General features: G+C 57.0%; 2 protein-coding genes and 1 long non-coding RNA gene across 5 annotated transcripts; 1 reads left to right on the plus strand and 2 right to left on the minus strand.

The window, feature by feature from the left end:
* Nucleotides 1-3,169: 3,169 nt before the first annotated feature.
* On the plus strand, nucleotides 3,170-14,067 carry AAAS (aladin WD repeat nucleoporin). Of its 3 annotated transcripts, none has more exons than XM_077869874.1 (16): nucleotides 3,170-3,418; nucleotides 4,539-4,666; nucleotides 6,730-6,785; nucleotides 7,081-7,172; nucleotides 7,365-7,411; nucleotides 7,642-7,740; nucleotides 8,062-8,205; nucleotides 12,038-12,158; nucleotides 12,388-12,512; nucleotides 12,671-12,731; nucleotides 12,823-12,913; nucleotides 13,074-13,167; nucleotides 13,246-13,313; nucleotides 13,449-13,530; nucleotides 13,611-13,695; nucleotides 13,813-14,067. In XM_077869874.1, the coding sequence occupies exons 1-16, from the start codon at nucleotides 3,296-3,298 to the stop codon at nucleotides 14,035-14,037; spliced, it is 1,641 nt and encodes a 546-aa protein (XP_077726000.1). In that variant the 5' UTR covers nucleotides 3,170-3,295; the 3' UTR covers nucleotides 14,038-14,067. The 3 variants fall into 3 exon arrangements, with proteins under 3 accessions (XP_077726000.1, XP_077726001.1, XP_077726002.1); XM_077869875.1 differs by lacking the exon at nucleotides 3,170-3,418 and adding an exon at nucleotides 3,966-4,097; XM_077869876.1 differs by lacking the exon at nucleotides 3,170-3,418 and adding an exon at nucleotides 4,141-4,283.
* On the minus strand, nucleotides 4,238-8,555 carry LOC144296740 (uncharacterized). The gene is made up of 2 exons (XR_013363716.1): nucleotides 8,235-8,555; nucleotides 4,238-5,085 (listed from the first exon to the last, which is right to left on the minus strand). It is a non-coding gene; the product is annotated as an uncharacterized LOC144296740 (long non-coding RNA).
* A 259-nt stretch (nucleotides 14,068-14,326) lies between the features above and the next one.
* Nucleotides 14,327-19,912, minus strand: MYG1 (MYG1 exonuclease). Its single transcript, XM_077869878.1, has 7 exons — nucleotides 19,679-19,912; nucleotides 19,478-19,590; nucleotides 16,869-17,028; nucleotides 15,244-15,396; nucleotides 14,988-15,110; nucleotides 14,696-14,877; nucleotides 14,327-14,554 (listed from the first exon to the last, which is right to left on the minus strand). The coding sequence occupies exons 1-7, from the start codon at nucleotides 19,895-19,897 to the stop codon at nucleotides 14,353-14,355; spliced, it is 1,152 nt and encodes a 383-aa protein (XP_077726004.1). The 5' UTR covers nucleotides 19,898-19,912; the 3' UTR covers nucleotides 14,327-14,352.
* Between the last annotated feature and the right edge of the window lie 116 nt (nucleotides 19,913-20,028).

The raw sequence follows: 20,028 nt of genomic DNA on the forward strand, positions 1-20,028 counted from the left end.
AGGAGGGCGGGTCGGGGTCGGGGTCGGGGTCGGGGTCCCGGGCTGCCCCCCTCTCCGGGTGCGGATCCCCTGCACCTCGAAGGCGCGGAGGGCGGGGCGGGGTCGGGGTCGGGGTCCCGGGCTGCCCCCCCTCTCCGGGTGCGGATCCCCTGCCCTCGGGCCCCGCCTCGAAGGTGCAGACAGCGGGGCGGGGTCGGGGTCGGGGTCCCGGGCTGCCCCCCCCCTCCGGGTGCGGATCCCCTGCCCTCGGGCCCCGCCTCGAAGGCGCGGAGGGCGGGGGCGGGGTCCCGGGCTGCTCCCCTCTGCCCCCCCGCCGCCGGGCCGGCTCCTCGGGACCCCGGGCCCCGCCTGTCCGGTGCCAGCCCCGCCCGCCGCGGCCCCCTCCCCCTCCCCTCGGCCGCTTTCATCTTCCCCGGACTCCGCTTGGGGTTTGCTGGTTTCTGGGAGATAAAAACCGCCCCAAATAGCGGCGGCGCGCGGCCAGCACAAACAGGGCCGCCGGGCCGTGCGCCCGCTTGGCCGCTCCGCGCCGGGCGAGCTCCGGGCACCCGGGCTCCGGCGGCGCCTCCGCCCGCCCCCGCGGCCCGCCCCGCCCCGCCCCGCCGCCGGCCGCGAGTCCCGTGGGTGCCGCTGTCCGGGGCCGCCGCGCCCCCTGGAGGCCGCGCGCAGGGCGCCAGGCGCGGGGTCGCCCCCAGGACCTGCGACCCCCGACGGCGCCCTGGAGGCTACGACCCCGCTCCGTAGCTCAGGCCGAGGCCCGCCCGGCCCGGCAACCACCGCACAACCTGCCGGTAAAAGTCAGGCCTCACCGAAGGGAGGTGCAAGCTGCGGCCCCGTCGGCAGTGATTTTTTGGGGGGAGGTATCTGGGGTTGGATGGTGGCACCACTGAGCACAAACCGAAACTGCGTGGAGGGTGCCCAGGGGCCCCCACTCACTGTCGGAGTCGGGGACTCCCTCCCTTCCTCCAAAGCCCGCATTAGCGCTCCCCCTTCCCCCCAACTTCTCAGCAAGTTGCTCCCAACTACCCTGTTTATACTCGATGCTCCTCAAGCTTTCTGTGACTTTCCAGGGGACAGTGAACTAACCTAGAAAATTAAACCGGGGGTCCTCGAAATTTGGTCCGTGCAGTTATCCTGTATGGGGGGGGGGCATCGTGGAAACACAGCTGAAGAGCTCCACCCCAGAACCCGCACTTTAGCAAGATCCTCTGGGGGGCCTGTGCTCAGGGACATTTGGGAAGTACTAGACTGCAGGAGCCCGGGGCTTGCTCCGTGTTAAGGGCATTTTCAGAGAAGCTTTCTTGTTTTCTGACCCCGGAATAATTCTCCTGGGAGCAACTTTTCATGCACGAAGGAGGAGCACACCCAGCCCAAGAATGCTAAACTCAGGATGCACCCTAGTTTCTCCAACTAGACTGGCAACTCTTGGGAGTGGGGACTATGCGTTATACATTTCTGTGTCCCCAGAGCATGGTCCTTGGAATTGCTCATTTACCCTTGTTTAAATGAACAAACCAGGGCAGCCCGGGTGGCTCAGCGTTTTAGGGCCTGCCTTCAGCCCAGGGCCTGATCCGGGAGGTCCGGGATTGTGTCCAACGTCAGGCTCCCTGCATCGGGCCTGCTTCTCCCTCTGCCTGTGTCTCTGCCTCTGTCTGTGTGTCTCTCATGAATAAATAAATAAATAAATAAATAAATAAACAAACAAATAATAATAAGTAAATGAACAAACCAAAGCCCAAGGTGACTCTCCTGGGGTCATGGTGGGGTCGGCCCCCCCCCCAGGACCTGTGAACCCCGACGTGCCCGGGGAGGCGCGGCCCGGCGACCACCCAGCGCACCAGGTTCATAGCAGGTCACCAAGTTCACGGCAGAGTTGTGCCTAATCCAGTGGTTGGTACTTACAACGTATTAAATGGCTTCATTTCCATTATCTCGTGTGGGAGACAACCAGGGGAAATAAGCAGGACTCTGCAAAAGTGAGGAGGCTGAGGCTCGAGGAATTCAGAGACTTCCCCGAAGTCACACGCCTGTGAGAAGAGGAGCCCTCATCCTGCATTCGACTTCCAGCTTTTGGAATCAATTTCCCTCTTCTTTCTCAAGATTTACTCATTTGAGACGGAGAGAGGAGAGAGTATACTCTAGTCCCAGACGGGGGTTGGGGAGAAGGGCGAAGGCAGAGGGAGGAGCAGGCTCCCAGCGGATCGGGGCGTTCAAGGAGGGACACGATGGGAGGACCCTGCGATCATGACCCGAGCCAAAGGTCGACTCTTAACTGAGTCACCCAGGTACCCCTCTTTTTCTTCTCCTTTTTTTTTTTTTTTTAATATTTTATTTATCCATGAGAGACACAGAGAGAGAGAGAGAGGCAGAGACACAGGCAGAGGGAGAAGCAGGCTCCATGCAGGGAGCCCGACGTGGGACTCGATCCAGGGTCACGTCCTGGGCCCAAGGCAGGAGCTAAACCACCGAGTCACCCAGGCGCCCCTCTTTTTCTTTTTTTTAAGATTTATTTTTTACGTGAAGTCTGCACACAACATGGGGCCAGAACTCAGCACTCTGAGATCGAGTCGAGGCTCCAACGACTCAGCCAGCCAAGCACCCAATCTCACTTTTATTCTTACACCGCAGCGCCTGGCTTTGGTATTTTTAGGTGCAAAGTCCCTGCGCCTCTCCCTCCTCGAGGTGCCAGAACAGTACTTCGGGCTGGCTGTGAGGCTCTTACACGCACTCTGCGGTAACACTCAGGGAATGTCACTGTTTTGCAGCGCACTCGCCCTTCCCGTTAACCCCGGGCCCGGCCCGAGGCTTTGGAGGCGCGTCCCTGTCCCTCCAGGGTCTCCCGTGACGTCACTCCTCCCGGGGGCTCGCTCGGTCATTTCCTCCGGACGATGCACAGTCCTGCGAGGGTTTAATCAGACGCTTCCCTGAACGTGGCTTGTTTGCGGCTTTCCGAACGCTGAGCCGGAGTGGGGAGCTGTGCTGCGGCAGTGGGATCTGGGGGGAGGCAGGCTCACGGAGGACCCCGACACCGCCGCTCCCGCCCTTCCCCAGCGCGAGCCCCGCCCCGCCGCGCTCCCTCCGGCCGCCAGGCGGCGCGCGAGGGCGCCCTGGGTGGGGGCCGTCCGGGACTGCGCATGCGCACGCGGTCCGCGTTCCGCTTCCGCTCACTTCCGGTGAGTTTGGCCGTTTGTCCCAGGCGGCTACCCGTAGGGATCCGAATCGAGCCCGGGAACTAGGACTTAGGGAGGCGGGATCCGGGAGCTCACCGGCTGCGGGCGTCCTCGGGACCGGCAGGATGTGCTCCCTGGGGCTGTTCCCGCCGCCGCCGCCCAGGGGTCAAGTCACCCTCTACGAGCACAATAACGAGTTGGCGACAGGCAGTAGCTATGAGAGTCCGCCTCCCGACTTCCGGGGCCAGGTGGCCGGGGCGAGGAGGGAGGGGGTCCGCGCGGGAGGGGGCGGGGCCCGCGGGAGGGGGCGGAGCGGGGAGGGGGCGGGGCCCGCGGGAGGGGGCGGAGCGAGGGGGCGGGGCCCGCTGGAGGGGGCAGAGCGAGAAGGGAGGGAGGGGCCCGCAGGGAGGGGGAGGGGGCGGGGCCCGCAGGGAGGGGGCGGAGCGAGGGGGCGGGGCCCGCTGGAGGGGGCAGAGCGAGAAGGGAGGGAGGGGCCCGCAGGGAGGAGGAGGGGGCCCGCGGGAGGGGGCGGAGCGAGGAGGGAGGGGGCCCGCGCGGGAGGGGGCGGGGCCCGCGGGAGGGCGGAGCGGGGAGGGGGCGGGGCGAGAAGGGAGGGGGCCCGCGCGGGGGGGGGCGGGGCGGGGAGGGAGGGAGGGGCCCGAGGGGAGGAGGAGGGGGCCGGGCGGGGAGGGGGCGGGGCCCGCGGGAGGGGGCGGAGCGAGGAGGGAGGGGGCCCGCGCGGGAGGGGGCGGGGCCCGCGGGAGGGCGGAGCGAGGAGGGGGCGGAGCAAGAAGGGAGGGGGCCCGCGCGGGAGGGGCCCGGGGGGACGGCCCGGGGTCGCAGGGCTCAGCCTGGCGGAGCGGGAGCTGCCCGGCCCAGGCCCGAGACCCCAGGGGCTGGGATGCAGTGTAGGGCTGGGGCTGCAGGGTGAGGGAGGTTGAGCGGTTGTGGGCGGGCCTAGAGGGAACGAGAGGATGCGGGGGGCTTCAGGGGAACTGCTGAGCAGTTGGGGGCAGTATCTGGGAGACCTGGGGAGGCACAACCCGGAGCGTTTTTTCCCACGGCGATCCCGCGAAGGAAAAGGGAGAGAAACTGCTATTTATTGAGCGTTTGGTGTGTAAGAGAGTCTGAGTCCGGTGTGCTTCGCCGATGCTCTAAGGGCTGATGATCACAGCAACTCCGTGAAATGGGCTAGTTTTGCAGATGAGAGAGCTAAGCTCCGCTTCCCTTTCCCACAAGGGCTGGGTTTCTGATGGGAAACAGGCCTCTTACTCGTAGCCTAGCCGCGGTTTGGGGGTGGCCAGGAATTCAGCAGCGATCGCAGGAGGAGACTGACTCGTTGTCCCACCTTGCACTCCTGGCCTATAGTGGATCAATCTTCCTGTGCTGAACCTGACTAAGGATCCCCTGAAGGCCCCTGGGAGGCTGGACCACGGCACAAGAACCGCCTTCATCCATCACCGCGAGCAAGTGTGGAAGAGATGCATCAACGTATGGTGAGATGTGGCAAAGGGTCTCCTGGACCCCGGTCTGCAGATCCTGGGGAAAATGGGGTCACCACCCCTCTGCCTCGGGCCGCCACGCCCTCTGTGGTTCAGTATCGGATGTCAATCATCGTAACAAATTAGTAGTCCTTACTGGGGAACCTGTGGACAGTCGTTCATCTCATCTCCAGGGACGTGCTTTGGTTTCTGGCATAAGCGAGCCTGCTCCCTGCCCCTTCTTCCGAACCTTAACCTGAAGCTCAGCAAGGTTAGGTATAACGTAGCAGGGGACGATCACATACTTAGGTCATTCAGTTAGCGCGTTTAGGAGTGGACCCCTACCGCCTGGATTCAGTTTGTGGCCGTGTCACTCTTTAGCTGTGTGATTTTGGGTAAGGTACTTGATTAACTTGGTCCCTCGCTTTCCTCATCTGTAAAATGGGACCCATTTTACAAGGTTGTAGTGATGATGAAATGAGTTAATAGATATAAAGCACTTAGAGAACAGTGCCTGGCACGTACCTATTAATCCCTTCCAGGATTAGTTATTATCACTGACACGTGTACGATAAATTCCTACAGGGATCCCTGGGTGGCGCAGCGGTATGGCGCCTGCCTTTGGCCCAGGGCGCGATCCTGGAGACCCGGGATCGAATCCCACATCGGGCTCCCGGTGCATGGAGCCTGCTTCTCCCTCTGCCTATGTCTCTGCCTCTCTCTCTTTCTCTCTCTGTGGCTATCATAAATAAATAAATAAATAAATAAAAATTAAAAAAAAAATTAAAAAAAAATAAATTCCTACAACGCCAGTAGGTGGCTTCAAAGGGGATGTTCATTTGTAATTTTTTTTTAAAGATTTTATTTGTTTATTCATGAGAGACACAGGCAGAGGGAGAAGCAGGCTCCCTGCAGGGAGCGGGACGTGGGCCTCGATCCTGGGACTCTGGGGTCAAGCCCTGAGCCGAAGGCAGATGCTCAACCGCTGAGCCCCGTAGGCGTCCCTTCATTTTCCATTTTAAACCTGCTTCTACCTTGTGTTTTTCCTCCCAAGGGATTGCCTTACCACTCATTCAGGAGCCAGTGGTTTGAGTGTAGGCTCCGAAGCCGACAGGCAGGTTGAATCCTGATGCTGCTCCTTCCTACTGAGATCACATTGATGATATTAACCTTTTCATGCTTCTGTTGTCTCATCTGAAAATGCGAGTCTTGGCAAAACCTATTTTGCAGAGTTGTGATAGTGGTTGACTAGATAATGTGTGCGAAGCATCTAGGCCAGCCTTGGCGTACTGTGTGCAGTTTAACTGCTATAATTATTATCTAGGTGTTTCCCTTGATATTATTCTTACTAATGTCTAATTGGCCGTCAAATTCTGTTCATTCTACTTCAACCTCTCAAATCTATCTGCTTTTCTCCAACCCTGTGGGTTCAGAGCACTTTTGTCTTTTTTCCAGACTTCTGAAGTAGCCTCTTCACCCATCTCCTTCTCTCCGTTTTTGTGCTCCTCTAATTTTTAGTCATACTGATCTTTCTTTTTCTTTTTTTTTAAGATTTTATTTATTTATTCATGAGAGATACAGAGAGAGAGGCAGAGACACAGGCAGAGGGAGAAGCAGGGTCCATGCGGGGAGAGATCTGATGCAGGACTCGGCGCAGGACCCCAGGATCATGCCCTGAGCCAAAGGCAGATGCTCAACCCCTGAGCCACCTAGGCCTCCCCCAAAGACACCATATATATATATATATATGTATATATATATATATATATATATATATATATATATATATTTTTTTTTTTTTTTTTTAAGGATTTTGTTTATTCATAAGACACACACACAGGCAGAGACACAGGCAGAGGGAGAAGCAGGCTCCATGCAGGGAGCCCGATGTGGGACTCGATCCTGGGACCCCAGGATCATGCGTTGGGCTGAAGGTGGCGCTAACCCGCTGAGCCACCCGGGCTGCCTGCTCTTATTTTTAATACGTTATTGAATGAGTATAACTTGTAGAGGGAGACGGAAGGGATCAGAGTAATCTGACTCACGGTTTCCTCTGACTCACGGTTTCCTCTCATCAGGCGTGATATGGGCCTTTTTGGGGTGCTGAATGAAATTGCAAACTCGGAGGAGGAGGGTGAGTACTTCCTCTCTAGCTTTCTCTAGTTTTGTGGTTGGTATCTCCCCTTCATTTTCTTCCTAACTCATCCCAGTGCCTCCTGGCCCAGGCCCTTTCCCTGTAGCTGTGTTTTTCCTGCCCCAGTTGTCTATGCTGGTGCCATCTTTTCTCCTCTCTGCCTAATTCCCATACCCCAGAGCCCGTGTCCCAGAGTATGGGGAATGCTTGTCCTTTCCCTGCTCGTTCCTTATCCAAGGGTGCTGGTGACAGCCCTGTGAATGGTTTAATCAGAGCTGCTTCCTCACCCCCACAGTGTTCGAGTGGGTGAAGACGGCGTCCAGCTGGGCCCTGGCACTCTGTCGATGGGCCTCCTCCCTCCACGGGTCCCTGTTCCCCCATCTGTCCGTAAGTTTGGCTTCCTCCCCTGGCCCTCTGTGGCTGCCTCTCCTCCACTCCCACCCTCTTCCACTTCCCGCCCCTGAAGGTCAGGGTGGGGTGGGAAGACTGTAGAGGGTGGGCGGGGTCCAGCTCCCCTGTGGAACGTTGAGGGGCTAAGCTTTCGTCCCAGGGCGTCCTCTATCCGCTTTGTTCTTCCAGCTCAGGAGCGAAGATCTGATTGCTGAATTTGCCCAAGTCACAAACTGGTAAGTGTGCAAGCTCTGAGACTTGTGTGGGACGGGAGTCCTTGGAGCTTCCCTGGAGAAGGAAGTCAAGGCAGAGAGCCCTCCCCACCCCTTTCCTGACTGTTACCCACATTCTCACTCCCGAAGAAAGAAATAAAAAGTGAAAACCAGTAATGGCCTCGTGTGAAAGGGAATCTGAGCCTCTGGGCTGGGGGATGGGTTCAGACTCCTTGTGCTCACTCCTGCCACAGGTCCAGCTGCTGCTTGCGGGTCTTTGCCTGGCACCCCCACACCAACAAGTTTGCAGTGGCTCTGCTAGATGACTCAATCCGTGTGTACAACGCCAACAGGTATGTGCTCACCTGCTGGGCGGGCTCTGACTCTCTGGTCTCCGTAAGTCAGTCTTCCTTCACCAGCCTTGGTTCCAGGGCTTCTTGGAGGTTCCTGGGCCTGGCCCACAGCACCCCTTCTAGAACCAGGCTCGGGTTCTCTACAACTGACTTGAGGTGTCCTATTTCCAGATCAAACCTTTATCCTATCCTTCCGTCTCACAAGCCCCCTGGGCCCTGGGTGGTCAGCCTTCTTCTCTTGGCCTTCCCTCCTCAAGGGAGCTCCTGTCCCCTGAGCTGTAGTGTCGCTGCCTTGACCCAGGCCCTTCACCTTCACCACAGCACTATAGTCCCCTCCCTGAAGCACCGGTTGCAGCGGAACGTGGCCGCTCTGGCCTGGAAGCCCCTCAGTGCCTCTGTCTTGGCTGTGGCCTGCCAGACCTGCATTCTCATCTGGACCCTGGACCCCACCTCCTTGTCTACCCGGTGAGTCCCAGCAGCAGCATCTGTCTTACCTTGAGGGTTGAGGCTTGCGGCCGTGTTAGCGGAGGTGGGTGGCCAGGTCTGGAAGTTCTTTATCTTCCCAGGGCTGTGGGAGAAGCCGACGTAAGGTCATTGTTGAGCTGCTGGGAATGCTGTAACGTAGAGAAACGGACAGAACTAGGAGCTTCTGGAATTGTGGGGACTGTGTATATGTGGATCATAGAGTAGAAAGACTGTTTTTTCCAGAGAACTGTCAGATGTAAAGGCAGCAGGGAAGGGAATAAATAAAGACATAAGTCAATGGGCAGCCCCGGTGGCGCAGCGGTTTGGCGCCGCCTGCAGCCTGGGGTGTGATCCTGGAGACCCAGGGTCGAGTCCCACGTCGGGCTCCCTGCATGGAGCCTGCTGCTCCCTCTGCCTGTGTCTCTGCCTCTCTCTGTGTCTCTCAGGAATAAATACGTAAAACCTTAAAACAAAACAAAACAAAACAAAAACTAGTCTTTTAAATTATGGATAAAGAATAAAACCTTTGGCTAGCCTTGTTGGGGTAAAAGAGAAAAAGCACAATTTTTCAGAATGGGAAAGAAAAATAACTGCAGATATGGAAGAAAATAGAATTATTAGAGAATATCAGACACAAGTTTAGACCTACAAATCGAAAATTGAAAGGAAATATTTGATTCTCGGGATCCCTGGGTGGCGCAGTGGTTTGGCGCCTGCCTTTGGCCCAGGGCGCGATCCTGGAGACCCGGGATCGAATCCCACGTCGGGCTGCCGGTGCATGGAGCCTGCTTCTCCTTCTGCCTGTGTCTCTGCCTCTCTCTCTCTCTGTGACTATCATAAATAAATAAAAATTAAAAAAAAAAATTAAAAAAAAAAGAAATATTTGATTCTCTATCAAAATCTGTAACTAAATGGATTGTATAAGAAAATGGATGACCTCTACTACTAAAAAAAAAAAATGCCATGCTGAGATGACTTTATGAGAGTTTTCTCTTCAAAGAAAAGATAATCTCCATGTTGCTCATTTTTAAAGTAGGCTCCGTGCCCAGCGCGTGTGGGGGTCGACTTCATGGCCCTGAGGTTCCAGTCACATGCTCTATGGACTGAGCCAGTCAGGCTCCCCTCCATGTTACTTGAATTAGACTAGACCACAGACAAATTTGGAAATGTTTAGAAATCAGGCTCTTGATTTTTTTCTCTTTTAATAAAATTTGGCAAAATTTTAGATTTTTAGGATAGCTGCAAAGATAGTACAGAGTTTCGTATACCTGTCACCCAGTTCGACTACTGTTAACATCTTACGTTACCTTGTGACATTTGTCAAAACTAAGAAACTGCTGTTTGTACGTTATTAACTGAACTCAGACTTCAGATTTCACCAGTTTTTCCATTGATGTCCTTTCTGTTCCAGAATCCATCCTGATTTATTTTTATAAAGCTCAACCCTAAAACCCAAACCTGACAATTAGTGTAAGACAATATTTGAGCATAGATTTATAAATCCTAAAGAAAATACTAGTAAGTAGAGTCCAGAAGTGTGTGTATATTATTTTTTATTTTTTATTTTTATTTCTTTTATTTATTTTTTTTAAATTTATTTATGATAGAGAGAGAGGGTCAGAGACACAGGAGGAGGGAGAAGCAGGCTCCATGCAGGGAGCCCAACGTGGGACTTGATCCCGGGACTCCAGGATCACACCCTGGGCCAAAGGCAGGCACCAAACCGCTGAGCCACCCAGGGATCCCCCAGAAGTATATTTTTAAACAATCTTAACCAAGTAGGATTTTTCCAGAAAGTAGACTATTTGTCATTAGGAAGTCTATTAACATGATTTATTACTTTAGAAAATTAAAGGAGAAAAATGCTTATATCCATAAATGCCCTTCTTAAAAAGCAGACTTTCTAGTTGAAAACAAAGTAAAATAGGAACACAAAGAGATGACCTAGGAGTATTTACTGAGAAAAAATAAAAGAGTACTCAGAATCAGCTACCAGGTCAGACAGTGAAATACGAGATACTAAAGGTATCGCTTCCAGTCCTGTCAAGATCAAGACAGAGATACATTATCACTGTTATTTTTATTTAAGGTTTTAAGTAATCTGTACACGGAGTGTGGGGCTCAAACTCACAACCCCAAGATCGATCACATGCTCTATCTCCTGAACCAGCCAGGTACCCCCCATTATCACTGTTATTAACGTTATTTTTGGAGATTTTAGTGAATGCAGCAAGACAAGAAAAAAGGTTTAAGATTTTATACATTTATTATGAGAGACACAGAGAGGGGCAGAGACGCAGGCAGAGGGAGAAGCAGGCTCCATGCAGGGAGCCCGACGTGGGATTTGATCCCTGGAAAAAAATATTCTATTTCCAATGTGTAGTTGCTGAGCTCCCTGAGAATGAGTGGTGAAATGTATTTAATCTACTAGAGCCCTGGAGAGAGTTGTGGGAGAACATTAAGCAAGGGCTGAGTAAGTGCGAGAGACACTGCCGGGACAGGAGTGTGTCGTCGTAGAAATGTCAAATTAAGTAGACTCGAAACCAGAATTCTGGGTTTTATTTTTCTGAACTGGACAAAGTGATATGCTGAGTTTTTATTAAAGAATAAATGTGGGGCAGCCCGGGTGGCTCAGCGGTTTAGTGCCGCCTTCAGCCCAGGGCCTGATCCTGGAGACCCGGAATCGAGTCCCACGTCAGGCTCCCTGCATGGAGCCTGCTTCTCCCTCTGCCTGCGTCTCTGCCTCTCTCTCTCTCTGTGTGTGTCTCTTGTGGATAAAATCTCTAAAAAAAATTTTTTTAATTAAAAAAAAAATGTTTGGGGGATCCCTGGATGGCTCAGCGGTTTGGCGCCTGCCTTAGGCCCAGGGCGTGGTCCTGGAGACCCGGGATCGAGTCCCACGTCGGGCTCCCTGCATGGGGCCTGCTTCTTCCTCTGCCTGTGTCTCTGCCTCTCTCTCTCTCTTCTGAATAAATAAAATATTAAAAAACAATGTTTGATAGTATCCAGTACTAGCAAGACTAGGAAAGGGGTACTTTTTTTTCTTGGCGGAAAAACCGTATTGTGGTACAAACTTCTCAGAAAATTATTTGTTGGCATATTTAGTTTTTGAAAAGTGCAAGCCTTTTTTACCCCAAATTCTGGACACATAGTAACATGAGTTCATGAGGATATAGATAAAGGGAATATTTCTTGCAACGTTTTGTGACGTATAGAACGTTACAAACAATTGAAACGTCCCTTTACGGAGACGGAGGGCATCCCTGTAGGGTATGTGTTCAGGAGAGAGGCGACGGAGCCACCGGGCACTGAGCCGGGTCTCTGGGCCTGGAAGAAGTGGCTGGGAAGCCGCCGGGGTTGTAGGTCGCGGCCGGGTCCCTGGCTCGGGGGCGGTCATAGCTCGGGTCATAGCTCGGTCCGGCGGCTCTGGAGGCACAAGGCTGAGCCCCGCGCTGCATCCTTGGGACAAGCAGAAAACCCCGCAGGAGCAGGGGACTGTGGCCGGAGCCGGGGAGGCAGGGTTTGCGGCCCAGGAGGCGGCGCTGGGAGACTGACGCGGGGACGCAGGTGCAGGCCTCAGGGTCGGGCGGCGGACTGTCCCCTCGGCTCCGGGTGGCCCGGGTGGCCCCGGCCGGTGTTGTCCGCAGGCGACGCTGGGCGCTCGCCCCGTGCACTCGCTCCCGTCCGTGGGCCTCGTGGTGGGGACTGGGCGCCGCTTACGCTCTGGTTTGTCCTCCCCTCCGCGACCTCCACTTCCCTCCGGAGACTGGAGGGGCCGCCGGCCTAAGTCGCCGGCGTTCCTGACCCCGTGTCCCCCGTGTCCCCTCGGCAGACCCTCTTCTGGTTGCGCCCAAGTGCTCGCTCACCCGGGGCACGCGCCCGTCACGAGCTTGGCCTGGGCGCCCAGCGGGGGACGCCTGCTGTCCGCGTCGCCCGTGGATGCTGCCATCCTGGTGAGTCGGTCCCCACCCCGTGGCCACGCTTCAGCCCCCTCAGCCCCCGGCGGGAGCGGCCTCCGTCTGGGGGCAGGTGTCCCGTGGGAGGAGAGGCTGCGGCCGGGAGCGGGGCCGTCACACGCCGCTGGCGGCCGCGGAAACCGTCCCTCCTGGCCTGGGCGTCCCTCGGCCCCGAGAGGACGGGGCGCGGGGGTTTGCGCCCTCACCCCCGGGCCTCCTGCCCCAGGTCTGGGAGGTCGCCACCGAGACCTGTGTGCCCCTTCCCTGGTTTCGGGGAGGCGGGGTCACCAACCTGCTCTGGTCGCCGGATGGCAGCAAAGTCCTGGCCACCACCCCTTCAGCTGTCTTCCGGTGAGTGGGGGGGATGACTGGACGGGGAGCCCCCAGCACGCAGACCCCACCCCCCCACCCCCCGCCCTGTTCTCTCCCTCCGGCCCGGGACTGGCGGAGGCAGGGACGTGGGCTCGGACCGCAGAGGCCCGAGGTCGTGACGCGCTTCTCCGGCGCAGGGTCTGGGAGGCGCAGATGTGGACTTGCGAGCGGTGGCCCACTCTCTCGGGCCGGTGTCAGGTGAGGGGGGCCGCGGCCCCAGCTGGTCTCCCGCGCCCTTCTTCCCGCGCCCCCGCACGCCAGTGACCCCGTGCTCTGCCCCCGCCCCCAGACTGGCTGCTGGAGCCCGGATGGGAACCGGCTGCTGTTCACGGTGCTGGGGGAACCACTCATCTACTCCCTGGCATTCCCGGAGCGCGGCGGTGAGTCAGGGACCCTCTGAATAGGCTACTCCGAAGGGTAAAGGGAAGTCAAGTCGGCTCGAGACCTGAGAGGCGGCGGGGCTTATGGCGGAGTGGGGTGGGGTAGGGGGGAGGGGAGACGCCCGGTTCCTGTACCCCAGAGCCGCTGCGCTTCTTGCAGGGGAAGGACAGGGGCGCGTTGGAGGCGCGAAGTCAGCCACCATCGTGGCCGACCTGTCGGAGACCACCGTGCAGACACCGGACGGAGAGGAAAGGTGAGCTCGGGGCAGAGGGAGGGGCAGGGCGGGTGGGAGGGAGGGAGCATGCTGAGCCCTCCCGACTCTGCCTCACAGGCTTGGGGGAGAGGCGCACTCCATGGTCTGGGACCCCAGTGGGGAGCGGCTGGCCGTGCTCATGAAAGGTGAGTTGGGAGGGGCTTTGCCCAGGCCACAGCCCTCGCCCCGTTCGTGGAGGGTGCCGGCGTCCTGGTGCAGTTCTCTGCCCTGCCTGGGGTTCCGCCGCCGGGGTACCTCGCTATCGCATCCATTTCCCGTAGGAAACCCACGGGTCCAGGACGGTAAACCAGTCATCCTCCTTTTTCGCACTCGGAACAGCCCTGTGTTTGAGCTGCTTCCTTGGTAAGGGCCGGGCAGGGGGCAGGCCGTCGGGTGCGGGCTCCCTCCCAGCCTCCCGCCAACCCGCTCACCTCCTCCCCTAGTGGCATCATCCAGGGGGAACCCGGGGCCCAGGCGCAGCTCATCACGTTCCATCCTTCCTTCAACAAGGGGGCTCTGCTCAGCGTGGTGAGTAGACAGGCTGCTGGGCTTCTGGGGGAGGCGGAGCCGAGGACAAAGGCTGCCCCCCTGCCCCGTGTGGCCGCCTTTGGGCCCGGGCTGATGGGTCTTTCTTGTCCCCTGCAGTGCTGGTCCACAGGCCGAATCGCCCACATCCCTCTGTACTTTGTTAATGCCCAGTTCCCCCGCTTTAGCCCAGTGCTTGGCCGGACCCAGGAGCCCCCAGCTGGGGGTGGAGGCTCTACTCACGACCTGCCCCTCTTCACGGAGACATCCCCAACCTCTGCCCCGTGGGACCCTCTCCCGGGGCCATCGCTTGGCCTGTCCCACTCCCCTCACTCCCACTTCTGATAATAATAAAAGTCCCTTCATCATTTTCCACTCTGTTACGAGACTTTTTCAGGGAGTTGGACTGGGATCTAGTGAAGAAAAAAAAAGTGTGGATTTTGGGTTAAGATGGCTTTGTTGCTTTTTATGATTTTGGGCAAGTTATTTAACTCTACGAACTGGGTCGTTTTCAGATGATTTGGAAAGCAAAGCAGAAAACACCTACCATAGGCTTTGGCATATAATAGATATTTCACTTTTCCCAAGTTTTGGCAATTCCCCAAATGATACAGGGCAATAATGGGGCAAGGACTTGATCAGTATGACACAGATGATATTTTATTGGGCTAAGGGGGGATTTGTGGGAGGCTGAGGTGCTGGGCGCTGGGCCAAGGTGGCACGGGCCATGCTCAGGGCACCTTCTCGGGTGCGGTGGCCACCAATGAAGCCGCTGGTGTGGACAAAGACGCAGCCAGGAATCCCACTGACCTGGTCCAGGGCCTCGTCCCGAAGACCCCGCCATGGCTCTGGCAGGGGCAGCCTACAAGTGAGAAGAGGAAGGTGGTGGGAGCAAGTGGAGGCCCTGGGGGTGGGGGGAAGCATGGCAGGGGCCAAGGCTTGTGGCCCCCTCAGATAAGGTGGGACAGGCCTGAGGCCTGCAGGTGGTCCTCTAGGACCTTACCGGCTCTGGAACGAATGGGGCTCCTTGGGCACACACTGTACCCGCCACTGTCCGGCCTGGTCAGTGTAGATAACAAAGGCGACAGTCACCGGGGGAGAGAGCCCAGATTCCAGGTGGTAGAGGTGCTCCTTCCAGGGGCATCCACCTTTTGCCAGTTCCACGATCTCTCCACTTGGGTCCACCTGGAAGGGAGGCATGGCTGGAAGGTCAGGCTGGAAGTGGGAGCCCCACTGGCCGGCAGCCTGCCAGGGTCACTAAGCCACGAACCCCAGGGCCTGCCCCGGGCCTGTACCTGGAATCGCTGGGCCAGGGCCTCCTGTACCAAGGCCCGGGCGGGCAGCCAGCTGTGCTGATAGAAGTCTACTCTCTGCAGAAACTCCTCTCGAACTAGGTCCATGGCGCGTTGGAACCCGGCCTGGGAATCGGGATCAGAACCATGGTGCTGGCCCCAACTTCCGGCGTGGCTAGGACTGGAGGAGGCGACCACTCATTTCCTCCCCCAAAGTACTCGCGTGCCTCGTGGTCTCTGCCCCCGGGGCTCCCCTTACCTCGGTGTCTTGGTTGGGCTGGTTCCAGGTGGGGTTAAGTCTCGCGACCCGGGCACTCAGGGTGGTCGTCAGCACGTATCTAGGCTCTCCCTCTTCCCACTGGGAGATCCCATTGTCCACCGCATCCACCTCCTCCACGAAGTTCTCGTACATCTAAGGCAGCAGCAGGAGAAAATGCTCCAGGGCACCTACCATTTGCATCAAGTTTTATAGACTTCAAAGGATGGGCGCACCCACCAGTCTGCAACAACCCTGTGAGGGTCTCTCAACGTTCGCCGGATGAAGAAAGGGGGAACTGGGGAGGTCAGCGGCTTTCGGTCAGATGGCCTGACTTCTAGTCCAGTGCCCCCTCCACAACCGCGCAAAGCCTAAGTCAAGGCCAGCACGTGTGAGGAGGGGGCTGCTGACTTCGGAACTAGGAAGGTCTCAAGTTCCAGGAGAGGCTCTGGGCGTGGATCCCCGTGGCCAGGACACGGTAAAGCTCCAGGTGGGCTGAGCAGGCTATTCAGTGACCTGGTAAATGAGGTCCACAAGAGTCTGGCCGAACTCGAGTCAGGTGGGAGAGGGAGTGCTGGCTGAGACCTAGGAGCCGGGATGCGGTCCCAGGGCAGCCTGTGATGTGCCACATGGTGGGAGCCGGGGCTGCATCTCCCAAGGCCACAGAAATAGTAGGACAGTGCCTCAGGAGTCTGGGGGCAGAAAGGACACGGCACATCAGTGTTTCAGTGCTTGAAGCAGAACGGCCCTGCGTGTAGGCCTGTAACGGCAGCACGGCTGCGGTATGCGGGAAAGCGCTCCTCGGGAGAGCGGAGAAAGACTGCTTCCTGCCCAGCATCTCTTGGTCTGGACCCCAACCTGATGCTTAGTTAGAACTTGGGGTAATCTACTCCCCCGGCTTAGAAGCCCCTCAGCATAAGAGAAAATTGACCGAGGCGGTCTAAAAACCATAGTATTCCCCAAACTCTGACCCTATAGTTCACATTTCTTCACCTCTTCAGATCGTACAAATGCTGTGTCACAGGAGGCAGAGGACAGGTGAGCTACAACAGAACTGAACTCAACGACCTCTGCAAAAGCAGCACTGACGGAATCTGAAGCTTGACCTGTGAACTTCACGGGAGTGGGGGCAAGTCGGCGTCCTTAGAATCACGGATCTGCGTGCCGGGGCCACTAGCCCTATTCCCTTTCCTGTAGCAGAAGCGTGTGGAGCTGCTTGCAAAGGAGATGCCGGGGGATCCTGACGATACTTTCATAATCAAATCCTCTCCAGCTCAACTTCCGATGCAGGGGTCCAAGATCTGCCCCCCTCACCTTCAGGAGGGAGCCAGAACCTCAAGCCAGGTGCTTCCCAAAACCAGCTGCCTCCTCTATTACCAAGCTGTTGAACAATCATTTTTTATGATGGCCGATCAAGAAAAGGACCGCGAAACACTGCTTTATGGTTTTCAAAGCCCTTCCCTAAACTACCTCACCTTCTCAGAGGTGAAAAAGGCAAGCCTGACTGAGGGAGACGGTGCTGGGCCAGCTCTGGGCCAGGAGTCCTGACCTGAGGCCCAGTCCTGCTGAGTGCCACTCCCAGCTGCTGGAGATGCTTTTACGGGTCATCTCTGTCTTTGGGTCCCCACCTTGTCATAGATGGTGCCCACCATGCTGTCCTCTTCGCTGGTGCCCAGCAACTGGGCCAGCAGCTTGTGCCCGAAGTGCAGATAGACGAGTCCCGCACTGCTCAGCTTGGTCTGCCACCGCTTCCCAGGAGACAAGGAGCTCATGGTCTCTGTGAAAGATCTGAGGAGCACAGGGAGGCAGGGCTGAGGCCGAGCTGCCCCAGTGAACCCACAACTGTGTGTGTGTGTGTGTGTGTGTGTGTGTGTATAGGCACGAGGGGGCGGGGCTGGAGAACGCTCAGGAGTCGGGAGGAGAGCGCCTGGGTGCGGGAGCTTCAGCTTCTCCATGGGGATCAACACGGACCTCAGCTTGGAGTCTGTTCATGCTTTCATTTGACAATGGTGAATTCACTGCTCTCTACACGCCAGGCTTCATGTTTTACACATCAGGGATAGAGCAAACCCTGAGACCATGTCCCTGCCTTCAAGTTCACCTACTACCGGCAGACACGCAGGCACACCACCAGGCTAATGCTCTTGGTAGGTTATAAACAAGGCAATGGGGGTGGGGTGAGAAGAGCGACTTCAGGTCATTCCTAAAAGATGAATTAGGTGTTCGCCGGCCAGACAAAAGGCGAAGGAGAAAAGGCATCGCAGGCAGAGGGACCAACATGTATGATGGCTGAGACAGGTCTCTACACGGAACTGCAAGAGAGGCAGCTTGGGTGTGACGAGTGGCAAAAAAAAAAAAAAAAGCAAAGCTAGAAGGGTAAGCAAGGGCCAGATCATGGCAGGCCTCGTCCACCATATAGAAGAGTCTGGGAGTAGGGAACCTGAGAACTTGAGCGGACAAGCTCAGGGTAGAGCGCTGTGCCAGGCAGCATGCGGAAATGCAGACCACCTGCAGTGCTGGCAGGGGTGAGAAAGGTAGACACACCTGAATTCTACTGATATGACAGATCTTAGGGAAGCAGAAGCTACAGCCGTAATTTCTAAATACCCGTCCATCAGAATCACCTAGAGCTTATTTTTTTGTGCTTTTTATTACTGAGTATATAAAAACATCTATAAAACATTCATAAGGCATAAAAATGAATACAGAATAAACCCCCAGGTAAAAATCCAAAAAGCAAAACTAAACTACTGAGAGAAACAGATGTGCTAAACTACACAGTAAACGGGGGTATGATGAACACAGAATTAAGGACACGGCCTACTTCTGGGGAGGTCGGGACATGGGACAGGGAAGAAGTGCCTGCGTACTGGTGCGAATATAACGGTAACCTTCTAGAGCTTAGGTTGGGAGATTGGCCGTTGGGTGTTCATTACATGCTTTATATTCCAAAAGCGTTGGGGTGCCTGGTGGCTCAGTCGGTTAAGCGCCAACTCTTCACGACTCAGGTCATGATCTGAGTTTCGAGACTGAGCCCTGGCCTCAGGGTCTCCACCAGGTACAGACCCTGCTTAAGAGTCTCTCTCTCCCTCTGCCCCTCCCTGGGCTTGTGTGCACTTTCTCTCCATAAAAAAAAAAAAAAAAAAAAAGAAAAAGAAAAAAAGAAAAGAAAGAAAGAACCCACCTAAAAATGTGTTAATAAATGTGTGATTTATTTTCATAAGGCATTTTCATAAGCATAACCTTTTCATAAGCATTTCCAAGGGAAAGACTGGGACAGGACCAGCTAAATGGATGAACTGAATGAAGTGGAAGGGATGTGCAACCAGGGTCAGCTCTTCTGAAAAAAGGCTGAGAAGGGAGGGTAAGCGATGAGGTTATAAATGCCAGGATTCCCCCTCCATATTATTTATGAATTTATGAATGTAATATGTATGCTTAACAAAGAGGGACAGAAATACCTACGAATAAAATCGTCAATCTCTCAGAGATCACCACTATAAGCAATGTGGTGTATGAGGGAGGGTTTTTTACTCAGTCCTTTGATTTTTTTTTCCCCCCAAAGATTTTACTTATTTATTCATCAGAGATACAGAGACACAGAGAGAGAACCAGAGACCCAGGCCGAGGGAGAAGCAGGCTCCATGCGGGGAGCCGAAGCGGGACTCGATCCCAGGTCCCCGGGGTCCCGCCCTGGGCCGAAGGCGGCGCTAAACCGCGGAGCCACCGGGGCTGCCCCAGTCCTTTGATTTCCAGATGGGAGGGCGTGGGCAGAGTTTTAGGAAGTATAAGGCCTGGGGCAGACGGGTGCTGCTGTGAACCTGCACACTGGAAAGGCTCAAGTTCCTTTGAAAAGGAGGAGGAATGGGCGGCCCGGGGGGCCCAGCGGTTGAGCACCTGCCTTCCGTCGGCCCAGGGTGGGACCCCGGGGACCTGGGATCGAGTCCCGCGTCGGGCTCCCCGCATGGAGCCTGCTTCTCCCTCGGCCTGCGTCGCTGCCTCTGTCTCTCATGAATAAATAAAATTAAAAAGAAAAAAGAAGACGGAGGAGCAGGTAGGGTGACTCACTGCGGGAGCGCGATGCGCTGGGGGCCGGAGGGAGGGCGGGAGGCCCCCCCGGACAGGACGCGCTCCCGGGTCGGAGCACAGTGAAGCGCTGACCTGACGGGGGTCTCGGCTCCCTCGGGGCCCTCGGGCCGCCGGAGTCGAGGTCAGAGCGAGGGCGCCGGGCACTGACCTCTGGTGATGGTCGTACCGGTGCCTCTGAGGGTCGTACTCGCCACCCACGTCTACCACGACGTCACAAGCTGCCAGTTTCTCGGGGTCCCGGGTCCGCACAATCTCCGCATCCTGCGGGGCACAGGAGGTGAGGGGGCGGCCAGGGTCGCGCAGGCGGAGCCCGGGGGCGGGGCGGGGCGGGGGCGCGACCCGGCCGTACCCGGTACTCGGGCAGGAGGCGCAGCAGCGCGCACGCCAGCGCCTCGTCGCAGTGGAAGGTGCCGTCGTGCGTCCCGATTCGGGCCGGCGCCATGAGGCCGCCGCGGGGTCGCTTGGGCGGCGGGACGGGCTCCGCGCGGAGCATCCGGGGTCCGGGCCGCGCGGGGGGCGGCGGCCGCAGCAGCCGCGGGAGGAGAGCGCGCGGGAAGCCGCGGCCCATGCGGCCTCCGGGGCCCGCGGGTCACGGCCCGGAAGGGGAGGCGCCCGCGCAGCCGCACTTCCGCCGGAGGCCGTTCCCACGGCAACGGGCCCGCCCATCAGGCCCCGCCCCCCCGCCTCGAGACGCTCAGT

Source organism: Canis aureus, chromosome 25, assembly GCF_053574225.1.
Source record: "Canis aureus isolate CA01 chromosome 25, VMU_Caureus_v.1.0, whole genome shotgun sequence".
Classification (NCBI taxonomy): domain Eukaryota; kingdom Metazoa; phylum Chordata; class Mammalia; order Carnivora; family Canidae; genus Canis; species Canis aureus.